General features: G+C 48.8%; 1 protein-coding gene across 1 annotated transcript in view; it reads right to left on the bottom strand.

Moving 5' to 3' along the window:
- The window catches only part of LOC115473968 (neurabin-1-like), a 337,573-nt gene that overhangs the window by 218,989 nt on the left and 98,974 nt on the right, over positions 1–19,610 (bottom strand). Inside the window, exon 7 of the mRNA XM_030209200.1 lies at positions 8,014–8,157. Within this exon, the coding sequence (XP_030065060.1) occupies positions 8,014–8,157 (144 nt within the window). The remainder of the gene's footprint in view (positions 1–8,013; positions 8,158–19,610) is intronic.

Raw genomic sequence — 19,610 nt, 5'->3', positions numbered from 1 at the left:
TGGACTTCAAAGGAGGAAAAACAGTGAGACTGAGGTGGAAGAAGGGGTTGAAATCTGGAGGAGGGAGAGAGAAGTAGTCCAACACCGCCCCCACGGCCAGCAGGGCGAGGAGTATGTGAAAATAGATAACCGCCATGGCACAGGGCTGCGACTGAAGCAGAGTCATCGGGGCAGAGCCAGGTTTCTGTTATGGCGAGCAGATGGAGGTGACGCGAGATAAAGAGGTCCTGGACATAGGCGAGTTTGTTACAGATAGAGTGGGCATTCCATAGGGCGCAAGAGAAGGGCAGAGAAGAGGAGGGGAGTAGAGAAATAGAGATGAGGTTAGAGAGGTTGCGGTGAAATCTGTAGAGTTGGGATAATAGTTGGTGAGGGGGGCCAGGATTGGGATTGATGTCACCGGCTGAGAGTAAGAGAAGGAGTAAAAGAGAGCGGAGGAGAGTAGGAGAGGTGTGGCCACGAAGGCGTCGAAGGCGAGAAGTATTTAGGTGGAATGGGGAAGGCAAAATGGAGGGAAGAAAGAGGCAGAGATTAAAAGCCAAGAGGGAGGAAGAGGGTAGGAGAGAAGGTGAGGTGATGAAGTCGATGGATGGGCAGTGAGTTCCTGTAGCGGAGAGAGGTAAGGGGTGAGGGAAAAGATTAGGAAGGGACAGGGCTAGGAAGAGAATGTGAATAGGGGCCATAAATGACTGAGGTACTTTAGCAACTGGGAAGAAGATTAGATGTAAAGAGAAAAATGCCCCGCGCACCTAGAGCGGAGGCCCTGAGTGGATCGGAGTGGACCTGGGTATCACCCCGGAGAAGGCTGTAAGGATATGCAGATGAGCTGCAAGTCCTCCACAGCACCTGAAAGGCAGCCGGTGGTAGAGCTGGGCACCTCTCAGCTGAGGAAAGGCTTACCAGGGGTTAGGCCGAAGCCAGCATTCCTCCCCCTGAGGGTCGCTTGTTTACTCTTTCCAAAACTACTAGGACTAGGAGGCACGCAATGAAGCTACTAAGCAGTACATTTAAAACAAATCACAGAAAATATTTCTTCACTCAACGTGTAATTAAATTCTGGAATTCACTGCCAGAGAATGTGGCAAAAGCAGTTAGCTTAGCGGGGTTTAAAAAAGATTTGGATAACTTCCTAAAAGAAAAGTCAATAAACTATTAAGATGAACTTGGGGAAAATCCACTGCTTATTTCTAGGATAAGCAGCATAGAATGCATTGTACTGTTTTGGGATCTTGCCAGGTACTTGAAACCTGGATTGGCCACTGTTGGAAACAGGATGCTGGGCTTGTTGGACCTTCAGTCTGTCCCAATATGGCGACGCTTATGTTCTTATGAAGCTGCTGGTATTGTGTTTCCTCAAGTGGCATGAAGAAGTGCCTTTAAGTCTAGATTTATTAAGCCTTTTTTTTTTTCACTTAGACATGGATTGAGAAAAAAAGTCTTAGTAAATCAGGTCCACAAGTTACTGCAGTAGACCTCAGAAGGGATCTCTCTCTCTCCTCTTCCTTAGCCACTGACTATGAAGATTTTTGAAGGCTTGCCATAGACCCTTTTTCCTGTTCCAAATAAACACTGCTTGAATACCTGCTACATATTCTGAGTCTGTACTTACAAAACTTTGAAGGCATTGTGTAATTGGTATATATCATCATCATTACAGAATGGAAACATTTCTGTACAACCTTTAGTTTCAAGAATCACAAAGGGCTTGCTTTATTTTAGGCCTCCCAGCAAACAGAATCAGACCTCAAAGTCGTTCAAACTAAGCTGATGAAAGTCTATTTTTAGACAACAGGACACCTGAGTTTCAAGTACCTAACCTACAAGGTCTCATTTGGCAGCATTAGATTGAATCAGACCCTAGTAACTTATCTACATTATACTAAATTCCATCATATAAACGTGGTAGTGCTTATCTATTATTATTGAGGTTGTTTTACTGTTTCAAAAGGGAAAATTAGGTTCTTACCTTGGTAATTTTCTTTCCTTTAGTCATAGCAGATGAAGCCATTACGTATGGGTTATGTCCATCAACCAGCAGGGGAGATAGAGAGCACTCAAACTTTCACAGTGCCCTCTTGGCCAGCTAGCTCCACTGCCTCTTCAGTATTTGAAGCTTCCAAAGCAGTATGGCAAACCGCAATGGGAATCACAAGAGCTTTCCTCACAGCGAACGATGGCCCATCACAAGGGCATGAACTCATAAAGAAGGGAATGCACATCCTCCTGGAGAGAATAAACTCATCCTCCTTATTGTATAAGTGGAGGGGAACACACGCGCCTCCTGGAGGGAATCACGCATCCTCCCAACACACTGGAGGGAATGAACTCATCCTCCTATTTATAGAACTGGAGGGGAACACACGCGCCTCCTGGAGAGAATCAACACATTCTCCAAAAAAAACATGCTGGAGGGAATGAACATATCCTCCTAAATTTAAACTGAACATGAATCCTGAAGATTTTTTTCCAACTTTCTCCCAAGGAAGGAACTTCAGGAAATTAGAACAGAACCTGAAAAACAGATTCACAGCATACAGACAATCATACAGGGAGGGCTCATGGCTTCATCTGCTATGACTAAAGGAAAGAAAATTACCAAGGTAAGAACCTAATTTTCCCTTCCTTGTCATCAAGCAGATGAAGCCATTACGTATGGGATGTAACAAAGCAATCCCAAGAAAGGGTGAGAACAAGCCACACCACGCGCTAGCACTTGTGCACCAAAACGCGCATCCCTCCTGGCAGCCACATCCAGCCTGTAATGTCAGGCAAAGGAGAGCTTAGAAGCCCATGTTGCTGCACTGCATATCTCTTGAAGAGAGAGTGCTCCAGTTTCAGCCCAAGAGGAAGAAATCGCTCTAGTAGAATGTGCCTTAAAGGCTACAGGCGGAACCCTGCCGGCCAGCAGATAAGCTGAAAAGATAGTTTCTTTGAGCCAGCGGGCAATAGTGGCTTTAGACGTTGGAGACCCTCTGCGAGAACCGGATAGCAAAACAAACAGATGATCAGAAGTCCTGAAAGAGTTAGTAACTCGCAGATACTGCAGCAGAGTCCTGCGCACATCCAAAAGGTGCAGCTGCCCATCTTTATCCGATGCTCGCCGAAGCGGCTCAAAAGGAGATGCCTGCAGGATTTTCAAAACTAGCCCCAGGTTCCAAGCTGGACAGGGTGCTCGCACTGGAGGTCGGAGCCGAAGCACCCCTCTAAGAAACCGTGCCACATCTGGGTGAGCAGTCAAAGACACGCCTTCCATCTTACCACAAAGGGAGGCCAACGCTGCCACCTGCACCCGCAGGGAATTATAGGCCAAGCCTTTTTGTACACCTTCCTGCAAAAAGTCCAGAATCGACGAGACAGGAGCCCACATTGGAACAATGGCTCTGGAAGCACACCAAGACTCAAACAGGCACCAAATCCTGGCATAAGCCACGGAAGTGGACAGCTTGCGGGCTTGCAGGAGAGTGGAAATAACTTTATTGGAATAACCTTTATCCCTCAATTGCGCCCTCTCAATAGCCATGCCGTAAGACCAAAGCGGCCGGCGTCCTCCATGGCTACCGGTCCCTGAGTCAACAGGTTCGGTACCAGAGGTAACGGCAGAGGAGCCTCCAGGAGCATCTGTCGGAGGTCTGCATACCAAGGTCTCCTTGGCCAATCCGGGGCGATGAGGACCACTTCTCCTGGGTGCAGCCGAATCCGCAAGAGCAGGCGCCCTATCAAGGGCCATGGGGGAAACACATAAAGTAGACCCAGAGGCCAGGGTTGAGCCAAGGCATCCAACCCCGCCGAGCGAGGATCTCTCCGTCTGCTGAAGAAGCACGGGACTTTGGTATTGGCACTTGTCGCCATTAGATCCATCACGGGCTAGCCCCATTTGGCACAGATCTGCAGGAATACTTCGTCTGCCAGATTCCATTCTGCTGGATCGATCTGATGCCTGCTCAGATAATCGGCCTGCACATTGCTCTGACCTGCAATATGAGCTGCCGACAGACACTGAAGATGCAGCTCGGCCCAGTGGCAAATCAGTACAGCCTGTGCGGCTAGTGCTCTGCACCTTGTTCCGCCTCGTCGATTTATATAGGCCACCGTTGTCGTGTTGTCCGACATCACTCTGACAGCCAATCCTTCCAGGGTCACTTGAAAGGCCAGAAGCGCCTGAAACACCGCTTTCAACTCTAGGCGGTTGATGGACCACTCCGACTCCTCGGGTGTCCATAGACCCTGGGCATGCTTCCCCTTGCAGAGTGCGCCCCAGCCCTTCAGGCTGGCATCTGTTACCACTAGGCACCAAACGGGGAGCGTCAGCGGCATTCCTCGCAACAGCATGCTGTCTGAGAGCCACCACTCCATGCTGAGACGAGCCGCAGGGAGCAAAGTAAGTCTGCATTGGTAATCCTGAGAAATAGGAGACCATCTCCGGAGTAGGGAATACTGTAGAGGTCTCAGGTGCGCTCTCGCCCAGGGTACCACTTCCATCGTGGCTGTCATCGATCCCAGCAGCTGGACAATGTCCCAAGCTTGCGGGCGGGGCATCCTCAGGAGCGGGCGGGGCATCCTCAGGAGCAGACGGACCTGATTCTGAAGCTTGCACCGCCTTGGCTCGGGTAGGAACACATAGCCCGAGACTGTGTCGAACCTGGCCCCCAAAAACTCTAGAGATTGTGAAGGGGACAGGTGACTTTTGGCCATATTGACGACCCAGCCCAGAGATTGCAGTACTGAGACCACTCTGGCTGTAGCTTGTAAGCTCTCTGTTGCAGAGTCTGCTCTGATGAGCCAGTCGTCTAGGTACGGGTGAACCCTGATACCTTCTCGCCTGAGAAAAGCAGCTACTACCACCATTACCTTCGAAAAGGTTCGGGGAGCTGTGGCGAGGCCAAAAGGCAAGGCCCTGAACTGGAAATGTTTTCCCAACACCGCAAACCTCAGAAACTTCTGGTGCGGGGGCCAAATCGGTATGTGCAAGTAAGCTTCTTTCAGGTCTAGAGACGTGAGAAACTCTCCTGGCTGAACCGCCGCAATGACGGAGCGCAGGGATTCCATGTGGAAATGCCGCACTCCCAGGGACTTGTTCACTTCTTTTAAGTCCAGAATAAGGCGAAAGAACCCACCTTTTCGCGGCACCACAAAGTAGATGGAGTATCGGCCGCAGCCTTGCTCGGCGGGAGGCACCGGGGTCACTGCCCCTAACTGAATTAGACCTTGTAAAGTCTCCTCCACCGCCGCCCATTTGACGGCAGAACCGCATCGGGACTCCACAAACACGTCTCTTACTGGGGCGTTGAATTCTATTCTGTATCCATCTCTGATCAGGTCCAGAACCCACTGATCTGAGGAAATCTTGGCCCACTCCTCGACAAAGAGGGAAAGCCATCCTCCGATGACAGGCATCGAGGAGAGGGCCGGCGCACCATCATTGAGAGGGTCGCCCCTGAACTCCTGGTCTTGAGCCACCGGCTGCGGAACGCTTGTCCGAGCAAAAGGAGTTCCTCTGCTGACCACGGGCACGTGAAGTGAACCCAGCAGAACGCCCCGGGCGGTACCTTCTAGCTTCACGGAAGCGAGGTCTGTACGAGGAGTGGACCGCCTGGCCCTTAGAGGAAGGCCTCTGCCTATCTTCGGGCAAGCGCTGGGGTTTTGGATCACCCAGGCCTTTCACAATTTTCTCTAACTCCTCACCAAATAGGAGAAGTCCTTGAAAAGGCAACTTCACCAACCTTTGCTTAGAGGCCATGTCCGCTGCCCAGTGTCGCAGCCACAGACGACGGCGAGCCGCCACTGCTACTGCCATTTGTTTAGCCGAAGCTCTGACAAGGTCATAAAGGGCATCAGCCAGAAAGGACAAGGCCACCTCCATCCACGGAGCCACATCCAAGAAGGGCTCCGCTCCATCTCCGGGCTGAGCCACTGCCTGTTGCAGCCAAGCTAGGCAGGCTCTCACAGCATAACAGCTGCATGCAGACACCCGAACAGTGAGACCTGCAATTTCAAAGGACCGTTTCAATGCTGTTTCCAGCCTACGGTCTTGAACATCCTTCAGGGCAACACCTCCTTCAACAGGGAGGGTAGTTCTCTTTGTCACAGCAGTGACTAGGGCATCCACTGTAGGCATTAGAAAACGAGCCATATGTCCCTCACGCAGAGGGTATAACTGCCCCATAGCCCTGGAAACTCTCAAAGGTCCCTCGGGGTCAGCCCACTGAGCCGAAACAAGCTCTAGGATGGAGTCATGCAAAGGGAAGGCCCGAGCAGCTTTCTTGGTACTAGCCATCCTGGGATTACCCGAGGAGGCCATGCCACTGTCAGGATCTTCAATCGAGAGGGCCTGCAGGGTATCTGAAATAAGCGCTGGCCGCTCATCACGGTGGAAAATCCTCACCGCGGAGGGATCATCCAGATCCTGTGGTAAATCCGCACCTGACTCTGGTTCCTCAGACCAAGAACGTCTGTCAGAGTTCTCCGAATCCTCACACCCCGACCACGGGGGGGAAAAAGGTGCACCACAATCTGAAGGGGAATTAACCCTTCTGCGCTTATCCTTAGGCCAAGCATCCGGGAAAAAAACCTCACTGGGCAGTCCCAGGCCAGAATCCATCGGGGGGGGCAATCAGAGGAGCCTCAGGCGACCCTTGAGGAAGGGCTCTTTTCATCATGTATGCTTTATGCAGCAAAAGCACAAAATCCGGGGAGAAAATCTCACCATGGGCACCCAAATCCTGTCCGGTGCTAGCCACTCCTGAAATAACCTCATGTCGAGGTGCCCCACCCGGCTCAGGTCTCTCCGTGTCCACGGAGGCCGCGCCATGCGGTGTAAGCAAAATGGCGCCCGCTGCCAGCTCAGAGCGGGAAGAAACATCGCTCGCCATGCTCGGGCCGGCTCCTACGCCAATACAGCACGATTTACAGAGCCCTGCTGCTGATTTGCGCTTGCCACAAGTGGAACAGCGCTTTACATTGTCCGCAGCCATCGCCGAAAAACGGCGGTAAAATCCAAAATGGCGGTTTCGCGCCAAAATCGCCCCGATCGCGGGCCCACCCCGGAGGAGTTGGAAAACACTCTTACCTCAAAGGATCTAGTGTACAACTACGATCCTGCTGAAAATCAGGTCAAAAACCTCTGTTCCAGCGTCTCTGCGTTTAAAAACGCGTTGCGACTTTTTTTTTCTTTTTAAGCTGTGAGGAAAGCAGAGGTATTGAAGACTCCGGAGGCTCAGATGAGTGGGAAAGGCAGGGAAAGGGCGAACCTATATGCCTGCATCCACTGTTGGTGGGTAAGGACAGGGAAAGCAAGGCAATATGTCCACATCCACAGAGGTATGGGTAAGGCAGGGAAAGGGCTAACCTATGTGCCTTTAAAGTGAAGCTGCTATAGCCTCCAACACCCCGGTTAACAACTGGCAAGCCAGGAACCACCTCCCGGCAGATTTTTCTGGAGCTCGAACAAGCTGCAGCCACCCTGCTAAGGGAGATAGAGAATACTGAAGAGGCAGTGGAGCTAGCTGGCCAAGAGGGCACTGTGAAAGTTTGAGTGCTCTCTATCTCCCCTGCTGGTTGATGGACATAACCCATACGTAATGGCTTCATCTGCTTGATGACAAGGAATAGGGAATTTAAAAAAAAAAATCAAAAGCGACTCGCAGGTTTTTGTTGTTTCCACTTTTTGGCTAGAAAACCACCATTAGTTAAGTACAATCTTCAGAAAAAATAAGGTTGTTTACAGGTAATTAGTGTTCTCTGAAAACAGCAGTTCACCAATCACACATACTTTCTGGAGCTGACCCTATTACCCTCACTGTAGAACTCGGGCACACTACACGTACATAGAAGCTACTACGCATCCCTACGGGGACTCAAGTTTCCACTGGAAAGCTCTGGAACCCATGTTCTACGTCGTTATCATCAGATGAGGGCTCCCATCTACATGATCTGTGAGATGTCTTCAGAAAACACCAATTATAGAAGGTCAGTATGGTTCTCAGACTCTCTACCCTACACTACTACCACACATACCTCTTTAAATTTAAGAACAAATTGTGCAGAGTCCATATCCAATGAAAAAACTGTATCATCATTTTCTGGAAGATAAAAAACTTCAACAGAATTTCCACTTTGTAAATGGGATTCAATAGGATCGTCCTCATCATAGTCATCCTCCTGAAAAGTAAAGTACACAAATATTACATTGAAAAGTAAAGCGAAGATATTTACCTGTAGCAGGGATTCTGCAAGGACAACAATTTTATTATTCTCACAAGTGGGTAGATGCCGATCTGCGTCGCCCGGTCCGGCAAATATGCCACAGAAAAAACTAGAGCTTGAAGAGTGCGAGCCACTCTCCACCATGCAAACGCGAGTGCCTTCCTGCCCGCAGAATGAACGCGACTCCCTCAGTTAAATACTAAAGCAAAAAAACAAAAAAAAAAACAAATAAAAATATGCAAGGAGACAACTCGAAGGGGATGTGGGCGGGACTGTGAGAATAAGAAGCCTGCTGTCCTTGGAGAATACCTGCTACAGGTTAAGTATCTTCGCTTTCTCCGAGAACAAGCAGGCTTGCTTATTCTCACAAGTGAGGAATCCCTAGCATCCAGGCTCACCCAAAACAACAAACAACAGTCAATTGGGCCTTGCAGTGGTGAGAACGCAACACAGATTGTCCTGAAACTATATGCAATCTGAATGAGAGTGCAGCCTGGAACAGAATAAGACAGGCCTAGGAGGGTGGAGTTGGATTCTAGACCTCAAACAGATTCTGAAACACTGACTGTCCAAGCCGACTGTCGCATCGGGTATCCTGCTCAAGGCAATAGTGAGATATGAATGTGTGGACTGAAGACCATGTCGCAGCCTTGCAAATCTCTTCAATGGAGGCTGACTTCAAGTGGGCTACCGATGCAGCCATGGCTCTGACAATATGAGCAGTGACATGACCCTCCTAAGTCAGCCCAGTCTGGGCATAAGCGAAGGAAATGCAATCTGATTTGCTAGCCAACTGCATATGGTGCGTTTCCCCGATGGCGACGTCCATCTTGTTGGGATCAAAAGAAGCAAAAAGCTGGGTGGACAGTCTGCAGGGTTTTGTCCACGCCATGTAAAAAGCCAATGTTCTCTTGCAGTCCAAGGTGTGCAAACTGCTTTCGCCAGGATGGGCATGAGGTCGGGGAAAAAATGTTGGCAAGACAATTGACTGGTTCAGATGGAACTCCAACACCACTTTCAGCAGGAACTTAGCATGTGGAGGACTATTCTGTTGTGGTGAAACTTAATATAAGGTACATCCGCTACTAAATCCTGAAACTCACTGACCCTACGAGCTGAAGTAACGGCCACCAAGAAAATGACCTTCCAGGTCAAGTACTTCAGAAGGGAGGAATTTAGTGGCTCAAAAGGAGCTTTCATCAGCTGGGTGAGAATGACGTTGAGATCTCATGACACTGGTGGAGGTTTGACAGGGGGTTTTGACAAAAGCAAACCTCTCATGAAGCGAACAACAAAAGGCTGTCCAGAGATAGGCTTACCTTCTACACGTTGATAAGCACTAATTGCGCTAAGGTGAACCCTTACTGAGTTGGACTTGAGACCAGACTCTGATAAGCGTAGAAGATATTCAAGCAGGGTCTGTGTTGGGCAAGATAGGGGATCTATGGCCTTGATGTCACACCAGATGGCAAACCTCCTCCATTTAAAAGAATAACACCTCTTAGTGGAATCTTTCCTGGAAGCAAGCAAGACCCGGGAGACACCCTCCAAAAGACCCAAGGAAGCAAATTCTAGGCTCTCAACAACCAAGCTGTGAGAATCAGAGACTAGAGGTTGGGATGAAGAAGTGACCCCTCGTTCTGTGTGATGTGGGTCGGAAAACACTCCAATCTCCATGCTTCTTCGGAGGCTAATTCCAGAAGAAGAGGGAACCAAATCTGACGCAGCCAAAATGGTGTGATCAGTATCATGGTTTTGCGGTCTTGCTCGAGTTTCAACAAATTCTTTCCCATTAGAGGTATTGGAAGATACACATACAGAAGGCCTATCCCCGAGAAGGAAGGTATGTGGGCCTGAAGCATGGAACAGAACTGAGGGACCATGTGGTTGATCTGAGTGGCAAAAAGATCCATTGAGGGGGTGTCTCACGCTTGGAAGATCTTGCAGGCTATGCCCATATGAAGAGACCACTCGTGCGGTTGTATTATCCTGATCAGCCTGTTGGCCAGGTCTTTGTTTACGGCTACCAGATAAGTGGCATGGAGAAACATGTACTGGCAAGCCCAAGCCACATTTGGATGGCTTCTTGACACAGCGGGCGAGTTCTGGTGCCCCCTGCTTCTTGGTGTAATACATTGCAACCTGATTATCTGTTTGATTTAGAATAATTTGACAAGACAGCCGATCCCTAAAAGCCTTTAGAGCATTCCAGATCGCTTGAAGCTCCAGGAGGTTGATTGGAAGATTCGTTTCCTGGGAGGATCAAGCACCCTGAGTCTGAACCTCATCTACATTAGCCCCCCATACCAGGAGAGATGCATCTGTCGTCTGCACTTTTTGTGGCTGAGGAATTTGAAATGGAAGTCCCAGAATCAAATTGGACCAAATCATCCACCACTGAAGAGAACGTACAAGCTCCGGGGACACTTGGATGACGTCTTCTAGACCCCCCCCCCCCCCCCCCCGGTGGCTTGATACAACTGAGAAGCCAGGATCAACTGAGCTGATCTCATGTGCAGGCATGCCATGGGTTTAACGTACACTGTGGAAGCCATGTGGCCCAACAATATCAACATCTGCCGAGCTGTGACCTGCTGTGAAGCTCAATCTTGGACACTAAGGAAACAAGATTGTCCGCTCGCATCTCCGGAAGATAGACTCAAGCAATCCGCATATCGAGCAGGGCTCCTATGAACTCCAATTGTTGAACAGGGTGGAGATTGGACTTGGGGTAGTTTATAATGAACCCTAGCAGTTCCAGCACCTGAATAGTCATCCGCATTGACTCCTGAGCACTGTCCTCTGAGGTGCTCTTCACCAGCCAATCATCGAGATATGGGAACACATGAACTCCCAAGTCTGTGTAGCGACGCTGCAACTACTTGGTAAAGACCCTGCGAGCTGACACGAGCCCAAAAGGCAACACGTGGTACTGAAAATGATGTGTTCCCAGCCAAAATCAAAGATACTTCTGATGAGCTAAAGTATCGGGATGTGAGTACATGCATCCTTTAAGTTCAGAGAGCATAGACAATCATTTTCCTGAATCATGGGAAGAAGGGTGCCCAGGGAAACCATCCTGAACTTTTCTCGAACTACGAATTTGTTCAGGGACCTTAGGTCTAGGATGGAACACAAACCGGTGCACAAGGAAGTACCTGGAATAGAATCCCTGCCCTTCTTCCCCTGGTGGAGCAGAGGTTCGACTGCATGGGCCCTGCTTGTGATAAGAGCTTAAGGAATGAGCTCCTGGTGTGCAATTTGAGGGTATATCCGATCCAGACTATTTGAAGAACCCACCAGTTAGAAGTTATGAGAAGCCACCTTTGGTGAAAACACTTTAACCTCCCTCCAACCGGCAAGTCATCCATGTCCCTTGCTTTTTGCAGGGGAGCGGCAGGGGACTTTGGTGCATGCTGTTGACGTGAACGAGCACGCTGGGGCTGAGCCTGAGCAGGCTGGCGGGCCGCACGAGTGTACCTATGCCTACAGTAGTAGCAAGGAGCACACCACGACTTACCAAAAAACCTCCTAGATTAGGAGGCAGATGCAGAAGACGCCCGTCGGGAGAGAGAAGATATGGTATCCGTATGTTTCTTGATTTGGTCAGCAACCTCTTCTCCAAAAAGGTTATCCCCCGGCAGGGGTATCCGCCAACCTCTGCTAAACAGAATGTTCCAGGTCTGAAACACGCAGCCATGAGAGTCTGCACATTGCTATACCTTGTGCAGAGATCCTGGATGCCATGTCAAAAGTGTCATAAGTGCCTCTGGCCAAGAACTTGCGACACGCCTTCTGCTGCTTGATCAACTGGCAAAAAGGCTCGGCCTGCTCCGGAGGGAGCACGTCGACCAAGTCTGGCACCTGCCTTACCAAGTTCCGCAAGTACACGTTCGTGAAGAGCTGATATGACTTAATACGGGAGTTGAGCAAAGAGGCCCGATACATATTTCTCCCAAAAGAATCCAGGGTTCTAGCTTCTCTGCCTGGAGGAGCTGAGGCATAGTCCCCTAGTACTCCTGGCTCTTTTGAGAGCAGAGTCCACCACCATGGAATCATGAGGTAACTGGGACCTTACAAATCCAGGTTCACTGTGGATCCAATACTGGGTGTCAATCTTCTTAGGGACCACAGAGACAGAGGGGAAGCCCAGTTCCTGACGAGGACTGCCTTGAATACCTCGTGGAGAGGAGCCGTCACAGCCTCCTTAGGAAGGGAGGTGTAGTGCAGGATCTCAAGCATCTTGGCCCTGGGCTCATCCTCCTCTTCTACAGGGAATGGAATGCCATCAGCCATTTCCCTCACAAAAGATGTAAGAGAGAAGCTCTCAGGTGGAGATAGTCTCCTCTCAGGTGGAGGGAAGGGCTCAGAAGGGATCCCATAGGACTCATCAGAGGAAGAGTACCTGGGATCCTCTTCTGATTCCCATGAGCGCTCCTCCTCGGTGTCGGATAAAATCTCCCTACAGAAAGTCTGAGACAGAGACTGGCTTGATGCCAAGGACCCATATCCTCGAGAGCGGCGTCGAGAGACCGGTTCCCATCTCAACTCCGGCGAAGTGTCCTCTACCGATGTCAAGGGTATACTGGTCTAAGTGGCAGTCGACACCGGGGCAGCAAGCAGTGCCAGCGTCGGAGGCCACACCGCAGGATGAGGGCCAGGCGGAGCCACAGAGGAAAGCAAGGCAGGCGCAAACACACCCGATACCGATGCACATCACTGCATGAGGCCATCCAAAAGCTCAGGGATCAAGGTCCAGATGTGCTCATCGAGGACCGACATCAGGAAAGACCGTGGCGTCGGCTGAGGCACAGGTTGCAGAATCGCTGGGGCCAATGCAGGAGCAGTATCTTGGCTGCTTGGAGATGCGCGCATCAACACCTCCTGGATGGAGAGCAGTCCTTCCGGCGCCAACGCTTCTCGGATACCAAATCCCCTGGCGCCCCAAGCTCCCAGCACCATGAATTGAGGGAGACCGGTGACGAGGCTTCTTGGCCTTCGCCCGATGAACGTCACCCATGCTCCTCAGTGCAGATGAGGACGACATCAAATCCTCCCGTCACCTTGGGGTCAGGTCTGACAATGGACAGTCCTGGGGGACCTGCATAGCAGGAGGCCTCAAGACAGATGGTGACCCACACGACGCTTCACTGCTCCTAGTATCGCGGATTCTTGAAGCAGCCATGCCTACCATGACTCCCGATGCCGGTGCGATGCTCAACATCGATGCAGACGCATCAGACCTTGATGCTGATGCAGACTTCGAGGAACCAGGCCTGGCTCCAAAATTCTTCTCGTGTTGAGCCTCCCAGGAAACCTGGGTCCTCTCCTTCATACGAAGGCAGAGGACACAGTTGGCAGGGTTATAGGCACTTGAGACACCAAGAACAGGTGTCTTTCCCCGAGATGGTCCGGTTGCACCAGGTACAACGCTTGAAGCCACTGGGAGTCTTCATTGACATGGAAGGAAAAACTGCACCGGCCAAATCAAATGACGCAACGGTGCCTGAAAAACAGGGCAAAGGCACAAAAAAAAAAAAAAAGAAAAGAAACCTGACCGGGGCAGACCTAAAACCGGCCCGCATCAAAAAAAGAACAGAAACTTATACGCGGAGAAAAAAAACACTACTAGGTAGATGGAGGGATTTTTTTTTTTTTTTAAAGAAAAACAAAGCAAGGGCCGAAGGCACTCGAAAAAAGCAAAATAGCTCTGACCGGGCGTGTGAGGAGACACCACAAAAAGCAGCTACTCCTCATGCGGAAAAAGTGAAACTGGGTCGCGTTCACGTGGCTGGCAGGAAGGCACTTGAGTATGCGCGGTGGAGCACGGCTCACGCTCTTCAAAGCTCCAGTATTTTCTATGGCATATTTGCCGGACCGGGCGATGCAGATCGGCGTATACCCACTTGTGAGAATAAGCAAGCCTGCTTGTCCTCGGAGAATACATATAGTTTTACAAGTTAAAAGTTTATTGGATAATTTTACACAATTATTTTAGTTTGAGTATATTTCAATTTTATCAAAAAGAAGCTTATTTACTTAATAGCACATTTCAAGACACTAAAGGCAAGGTACAGCAAGATCAAATTCAAGGGCAATCAAAAATAACCATTACACAGGATTTTTAAAAACATAAAGGGAAAAGGAGCTCATGAAATAAAAGTTGGATGGTGAACAAGAAAGTGGAGTTTATACACAAAGCATGGGAAGTGGTGTACATACTTTTTTATGCATGGGCTCTATTGGATGGCAACACCCAATTTGAGGACATTGTCCTGCTTGTCCTCAATGAAAGTATAAAATTCTCTCTTTTGCTAATCTTAGTCTCTAGTAAGAGCATATATGATGCTCCCCCCTCCACACAAATATCAAAAGGGTATAGCCAGAAAAATTAATGCTAGTAATTTAAATTGGACTTTAAAAGGCACAGGTAATCTGTGCAGTCGTACCTCCTTGTCACTAGTGCAGTGAGTCCCCAAAACTTTCTCGGTTCACAGCGCCCTTGGTGTTTGAGTAATTTTTTCACAGCGGGCAGCAGGATAGGAATCCTATCTATGCTGGAAGGGATGCCCAAGCCCCCGGGCCAGCCAAAGCAATCCATTCGAGCTCCATGTTGCCTGAGGAAGTCGGCAGCATGCATCAGCTGCCTACACTGAGACACCTGCGTATATTCAGTTCAACATGAACTGAGCATGCACGGGAGAGCAAGCATTGGCAGTTGATGAATGCTGCCAACTTCCTCAGGAAGCACGGAGCCCGGGGGGCTCTGGCCGCGGACTGCTTCAGTTGGTGGGTCTTGGGCATCACTGCCATCCATTCCATGGGTGTCACAATTTTTTATTGAAACAGCAAACAGCGTATAATGTACAACACAACAAGAAGCAGGTACATGTGGTTTCTTCAATGCAGTCACCCCATTCCACATCCATACTTGCTCCTCCCCCTCCACTCCCTCTTGCCCTACCCCCATCAGAAAGAAAAACCCCTCAAGCCAAAGAGAAAAATGAGATCAAGGGTAAATCCCACTCCCCATCAAGTTATTGCCATCTTTGGAACTGTTTCCACTTGCATTCAAAACTACGCAACTTAAGCACTGTCATGATATACATATAATCAGGCATCCAGCTTCTCCCCACCCTTCTCCAATAAGGCATAACAGGTCTCTGCCAAGTCAGTGCCACGGTCGTGTAGCAGTCAACAACAAATCACAGAAAGCAGACTCACTCTCCTCCAAGGCCATAGCACACAGATGAAGTAGCATAGTCCCCCAGGAAGCTGAAACCCTCCACCCCAAAATCTGAGACATGGTAAAAGACAGAGACCCATAATGGTTGCACCAGAGGACAAGTCCACCACGTATAGAAAAAAAAGCCCCCCCCCCCCCCCACAACACTGCTTATCCCCTCCCTCCTTCCAACTTAGCCAGCAAAACTGGGGTATAGTACCATTGCAACAGAACCTTATAGCTGTTTTCCATGATAAGTGGCCAGACCCAGGGAATTAACTGTCCACCATATATGTTACCATTCCTCAACAATCACCTCCCAAGGTCTTTCTAGGCCAAAGGTTCACCCCTTCGTACATTTAGACACTTATAGATGCTAGATGTCGATGGGAGTTACGTGATGTGCTGAGCAGGGATGGATGCATTTTTGCCTGTTCCAGGAGCCTCTGATTCCTTTATCCACTTTTTACACCTAAAATTGGGGGGGGGGGGGGGGGGGGGGGGGTTGGCTTCAACACTGCGCTGCAACAAAGCAATTGGCATATGGATAAATATTTGGCTCATTCCAGCAGTCATCACCAGCAAAATACTTCAAAAAGAGAGAAAAATATAGCCGTGGATACAAATATAGTGGCGGGAATGAGTGCGGAGGCTCCAGTTTTCTCCTGTAGCAATGACAGATTACCCAGAAGTTGCCACTACTGCACTAGAATCCCACTTCGAAAAATTACTAACACAATTATCACATTTGGAGATGTTATGCACCAATATTACATCCTGAACAGCTAAGTTGGAAATATCTCTCTCTTCTATCGAGGATGAGGCCCTAACCATACGGGAACAGATGGCGATATTACGCACGCAGGTACAGCTCCACTACGATCACATTGAGGAGTTGGAAAATAGATCTGAGAGAATTTATGATTTGTGGGCATCCCTGAATCAGTATCTGGTGCTCTGATTTTATCAACGCTGGAACACAGGCTTCAAAAGGAATGGGGCCGGTGCACCTGGATCATGCACACAGACTTGAATGTCGCCGAACTAGTGGTTTGCATCTTCGAATCATCATAGCTAACTTTCACAATTTCCAGTATCGAATGAAAATTCTGCAGCAAAGGCGCCTTAAAAGGGATACTCTTCCTTATGAAGGGGAACGTGTTCGGTGTTTCAAGACTTTTCTGCAGCACTGATAGAAAAGAGAAGGCACTTTACTGCCATCTGCGCCGCCTTGATAGATAAGGGAGTTCGCTTCATGTTAACTTATCCCACCATACTGAAGGTCTACCATAGTGGTATGACACTCCTGAGAAAGCGCAGGATTTCATAAATCAGTTAAATATTTCTGGCTCTCCATCCTCCTCTAATGGCTGAGCCTGTGGTCTCCTACTGTGGGGGACAGCTGTGTTAAAACTGTCTATGCTGGAAAGGTCTGCTGGCTGTGGCACTGTACAGTCTGCTGTGTTCATGTTATTCAGCCCCAGTGTCTGTGGCTCAGTATTACTGTAATGCCTTGTTGTCTTAAATCCTTAAGTGCACTGTTTTTAGTTTTCAATATTATTATTGTCGTGTGGGTGGAGGGGTTAGAGGCTCCTCAGAACATCAATTATGCCCTCTACATGTCATCTCCATTTTAACAGATGGCATACAGTGGTGGAAATAAGTATTTGATCCCTTGCTGATTTTGTAAGTTTGCCCACTGACAAAGACATGAGCAGCCCATAATTGAAGGGTAGGTTATTGGTAACAGTGAGAGATAGCACATCACAAATTAAATCCGGAAAATCACATTGTGGAAAGTATATGAATTTATTTGCATTCTGCAGAGGGAAATAAGTATTTGATCCCCCACCAACCAGTAAGAGATCTGGCCCCTACAGACCAGGTAGATGCTCCAAATCAACTCGTTACCTGCATGACAGACAGCTGTCGGCAATGGTCACCTGTATGAAAGACACCTGTCCACAGACTCAGTGAATCAGTCAGACTCTAACCTCTACAAAATGGCCAAGAGCAAGGAGCTGTCTAAGGATGTCAGGGACAAGATCATACACCTGCACAAGGCTGGAATGTGCTACAAAACCATCAGTAAGACGCTGGGCGAGAAGGAGACAACTGTTGGTGCCATAGTAAGAAAATGGAAGAAGTACAAAATGACTGTCAATCGACAAAGATCTGGGGCTCCACGCAAAATCTCACCTCGTGGGGTATCCTTGATCATGAGGAAGGTTAGAAATCAGCCTACAACTACAAGGGGGGAACTTGTCAATGATCTCAAGGCAGCTGGGACCACTGTCACCACGAAAACCATTGGTAACACATTACGACATAACGGATTGCAATCCTGCAGTGCCCGCAAGGTCCCCCTGCTCCGGACGGCTCATGTGACGGCCCGTCTGAAGTTTGCCAGTGAACACCTGGATGATGCCGAGAGTGATTGGGAGAAGGTGCTGTGGTCAGATGAGACAAAAATTGAGCTCTTTGGCATGAACTCAACTCGCCGTGTTTGGAGGAAGAGAAATGCTGCCTATGACCCAAAGAACACCGTCCCCACTGTCAAGCATGGAGGTGGAAATGTTATGTTTTGGGGGTGTTTCTCTGCTAAGGGCACAGGACTACTTCACCGCATCAATGGGAGAATGGATGGGGCCATGTACCGTACAATTCTGAGTGACAACCTCCTTCCCTCCGCCAGGGCCTTAAAAATGGGTCGTGGCTGGGTCTTCCAGCACGACAATGACCCAAAACATACAGCCAAGGCAACAAAGGAGTGGCTCAGGAAGAAGCACATTAGGGTCATGGAGTGGCCTAGCCAGTCACCAGACCTTAATCCCATTGAAAACTTATGGAGGGAGCTGAAGCTGCGAGTTGCCAAGCGACAGCCCAGAACTCTTAATGATTTAGAGATGATCTGCAAAGAGGAGTGGACCAAAATTCCTCCTGACATGTGTGCAAACCTCATCATCAACTACAGAAGACGTCTGACCGCTGTGCTTGCCAACAAGGGTTTTGCCACCAAGTATTAGGTCTTGTTTGCCAGAGGGATTAAATACTTATTTCCCTCTGCAGAATGCAAATAAATTCATATACTTTCCACAATGTGATTTTCCGGATTTAATTTGTGATGTGCTATCTCTCACTGTTACCAATAACCTACCCTTCAATTATGGGCTGCTCATGTCTTTGTCAGTGGGCAAACTTACAAAATCAGCAAGGGATCAAATACTTATTTCCACCACTGTATGTGATACTGTCTTGTCTGTATTGGGTTTGAAGGGAGGGGAAGTGACAGGGGGGCAAGCACTGGTACCATGATAAATGGGTGATCTTATTGGGTATTTTTTTAGAGACTTTTTTTTCCTTTTCCTGCACTTGCTAACCAGAAGTTGAGTGGTAGCTTGGGGTGGAGACTGGGCACCCTTTTTTGCTTATACTCTGTTTAATTATTAGGCCTTAGTAGTTTTGTTTTACTATGTCTATACCCAAATGTAGAATCCTTACTTGAAATGTAAGGGGGGTGGTATTACCTCACCAATTAAATGGGCCAAATTGTTGTTTGCATTAAATCGCCAACATGCTAACATTGCTTGTCTCCAAGAGACTTGTCTCACTGAAGCTGAAGATAAAAAGTTGCATAGGCAATGGGTAGGCAAGATGTTTTATTCCTCTTGTTTTGAAAATCTCTGCCTTACAGGTTGTTCCCTGCGGCTCTGCAAACTCCCTTCCCTTGAAGGGATTAAGGTCAGCAACAGATTAAAGTCCACCCTGGGCCTACAGGCACTCAGGGAAAGCTCAGGGATAGGGACTTGGCCACCCGAGTTTAGCACCCCCTAGGCATCAGATAACCCCCCACGGGTCTCAGTCTCTGCCAGTAAATTAACCTAACGGCGCACAGATGCAGGAGAGAGGAAAGAAACAGGAATCCTTAATCTTGCTGTTATGATTTTTTTTGTTTTTCTTTTTTAAGAAGACAGAAATTAGAAAGAAGATCAGAAAAAGAGAAACTTGGAGACCATGGGGCTCACCACATCCACCACCTGCTAGAGAATGAGAATACTGAGGCTTTCAGGGACTGAGCAGAGGTCTTATTGGCTTGATCTAGAATCAGTCATTCTGGGCCGGTCTGGAGGGACGCTAAGGAAAAGCAAGTTGTGGAAACATGTCCATGGCGCCTGCAGTTTTG

Source organism: Microcaecilia unicolor, chromosome 7 (assembly GCF_901765095.1).
Source record: "Microcaecilia unicolor chromosome 7, aMicUni1.1, whole genome shotgun sequence".
In the NCBI taxonomy this organism is placed as follows: domain Eukaryota; kingdom Metazoa; phylum Chordata; class Amphibia; order Gymnophiona; family Siphonopidae; genus Microcaecilia; species Microcaecilia unicolor.
The sequence above is the reverse complement of the archived record's forward strand: the minus strand, read 5'-3'. Positions and strand labels throughout refer to the sequence as shown.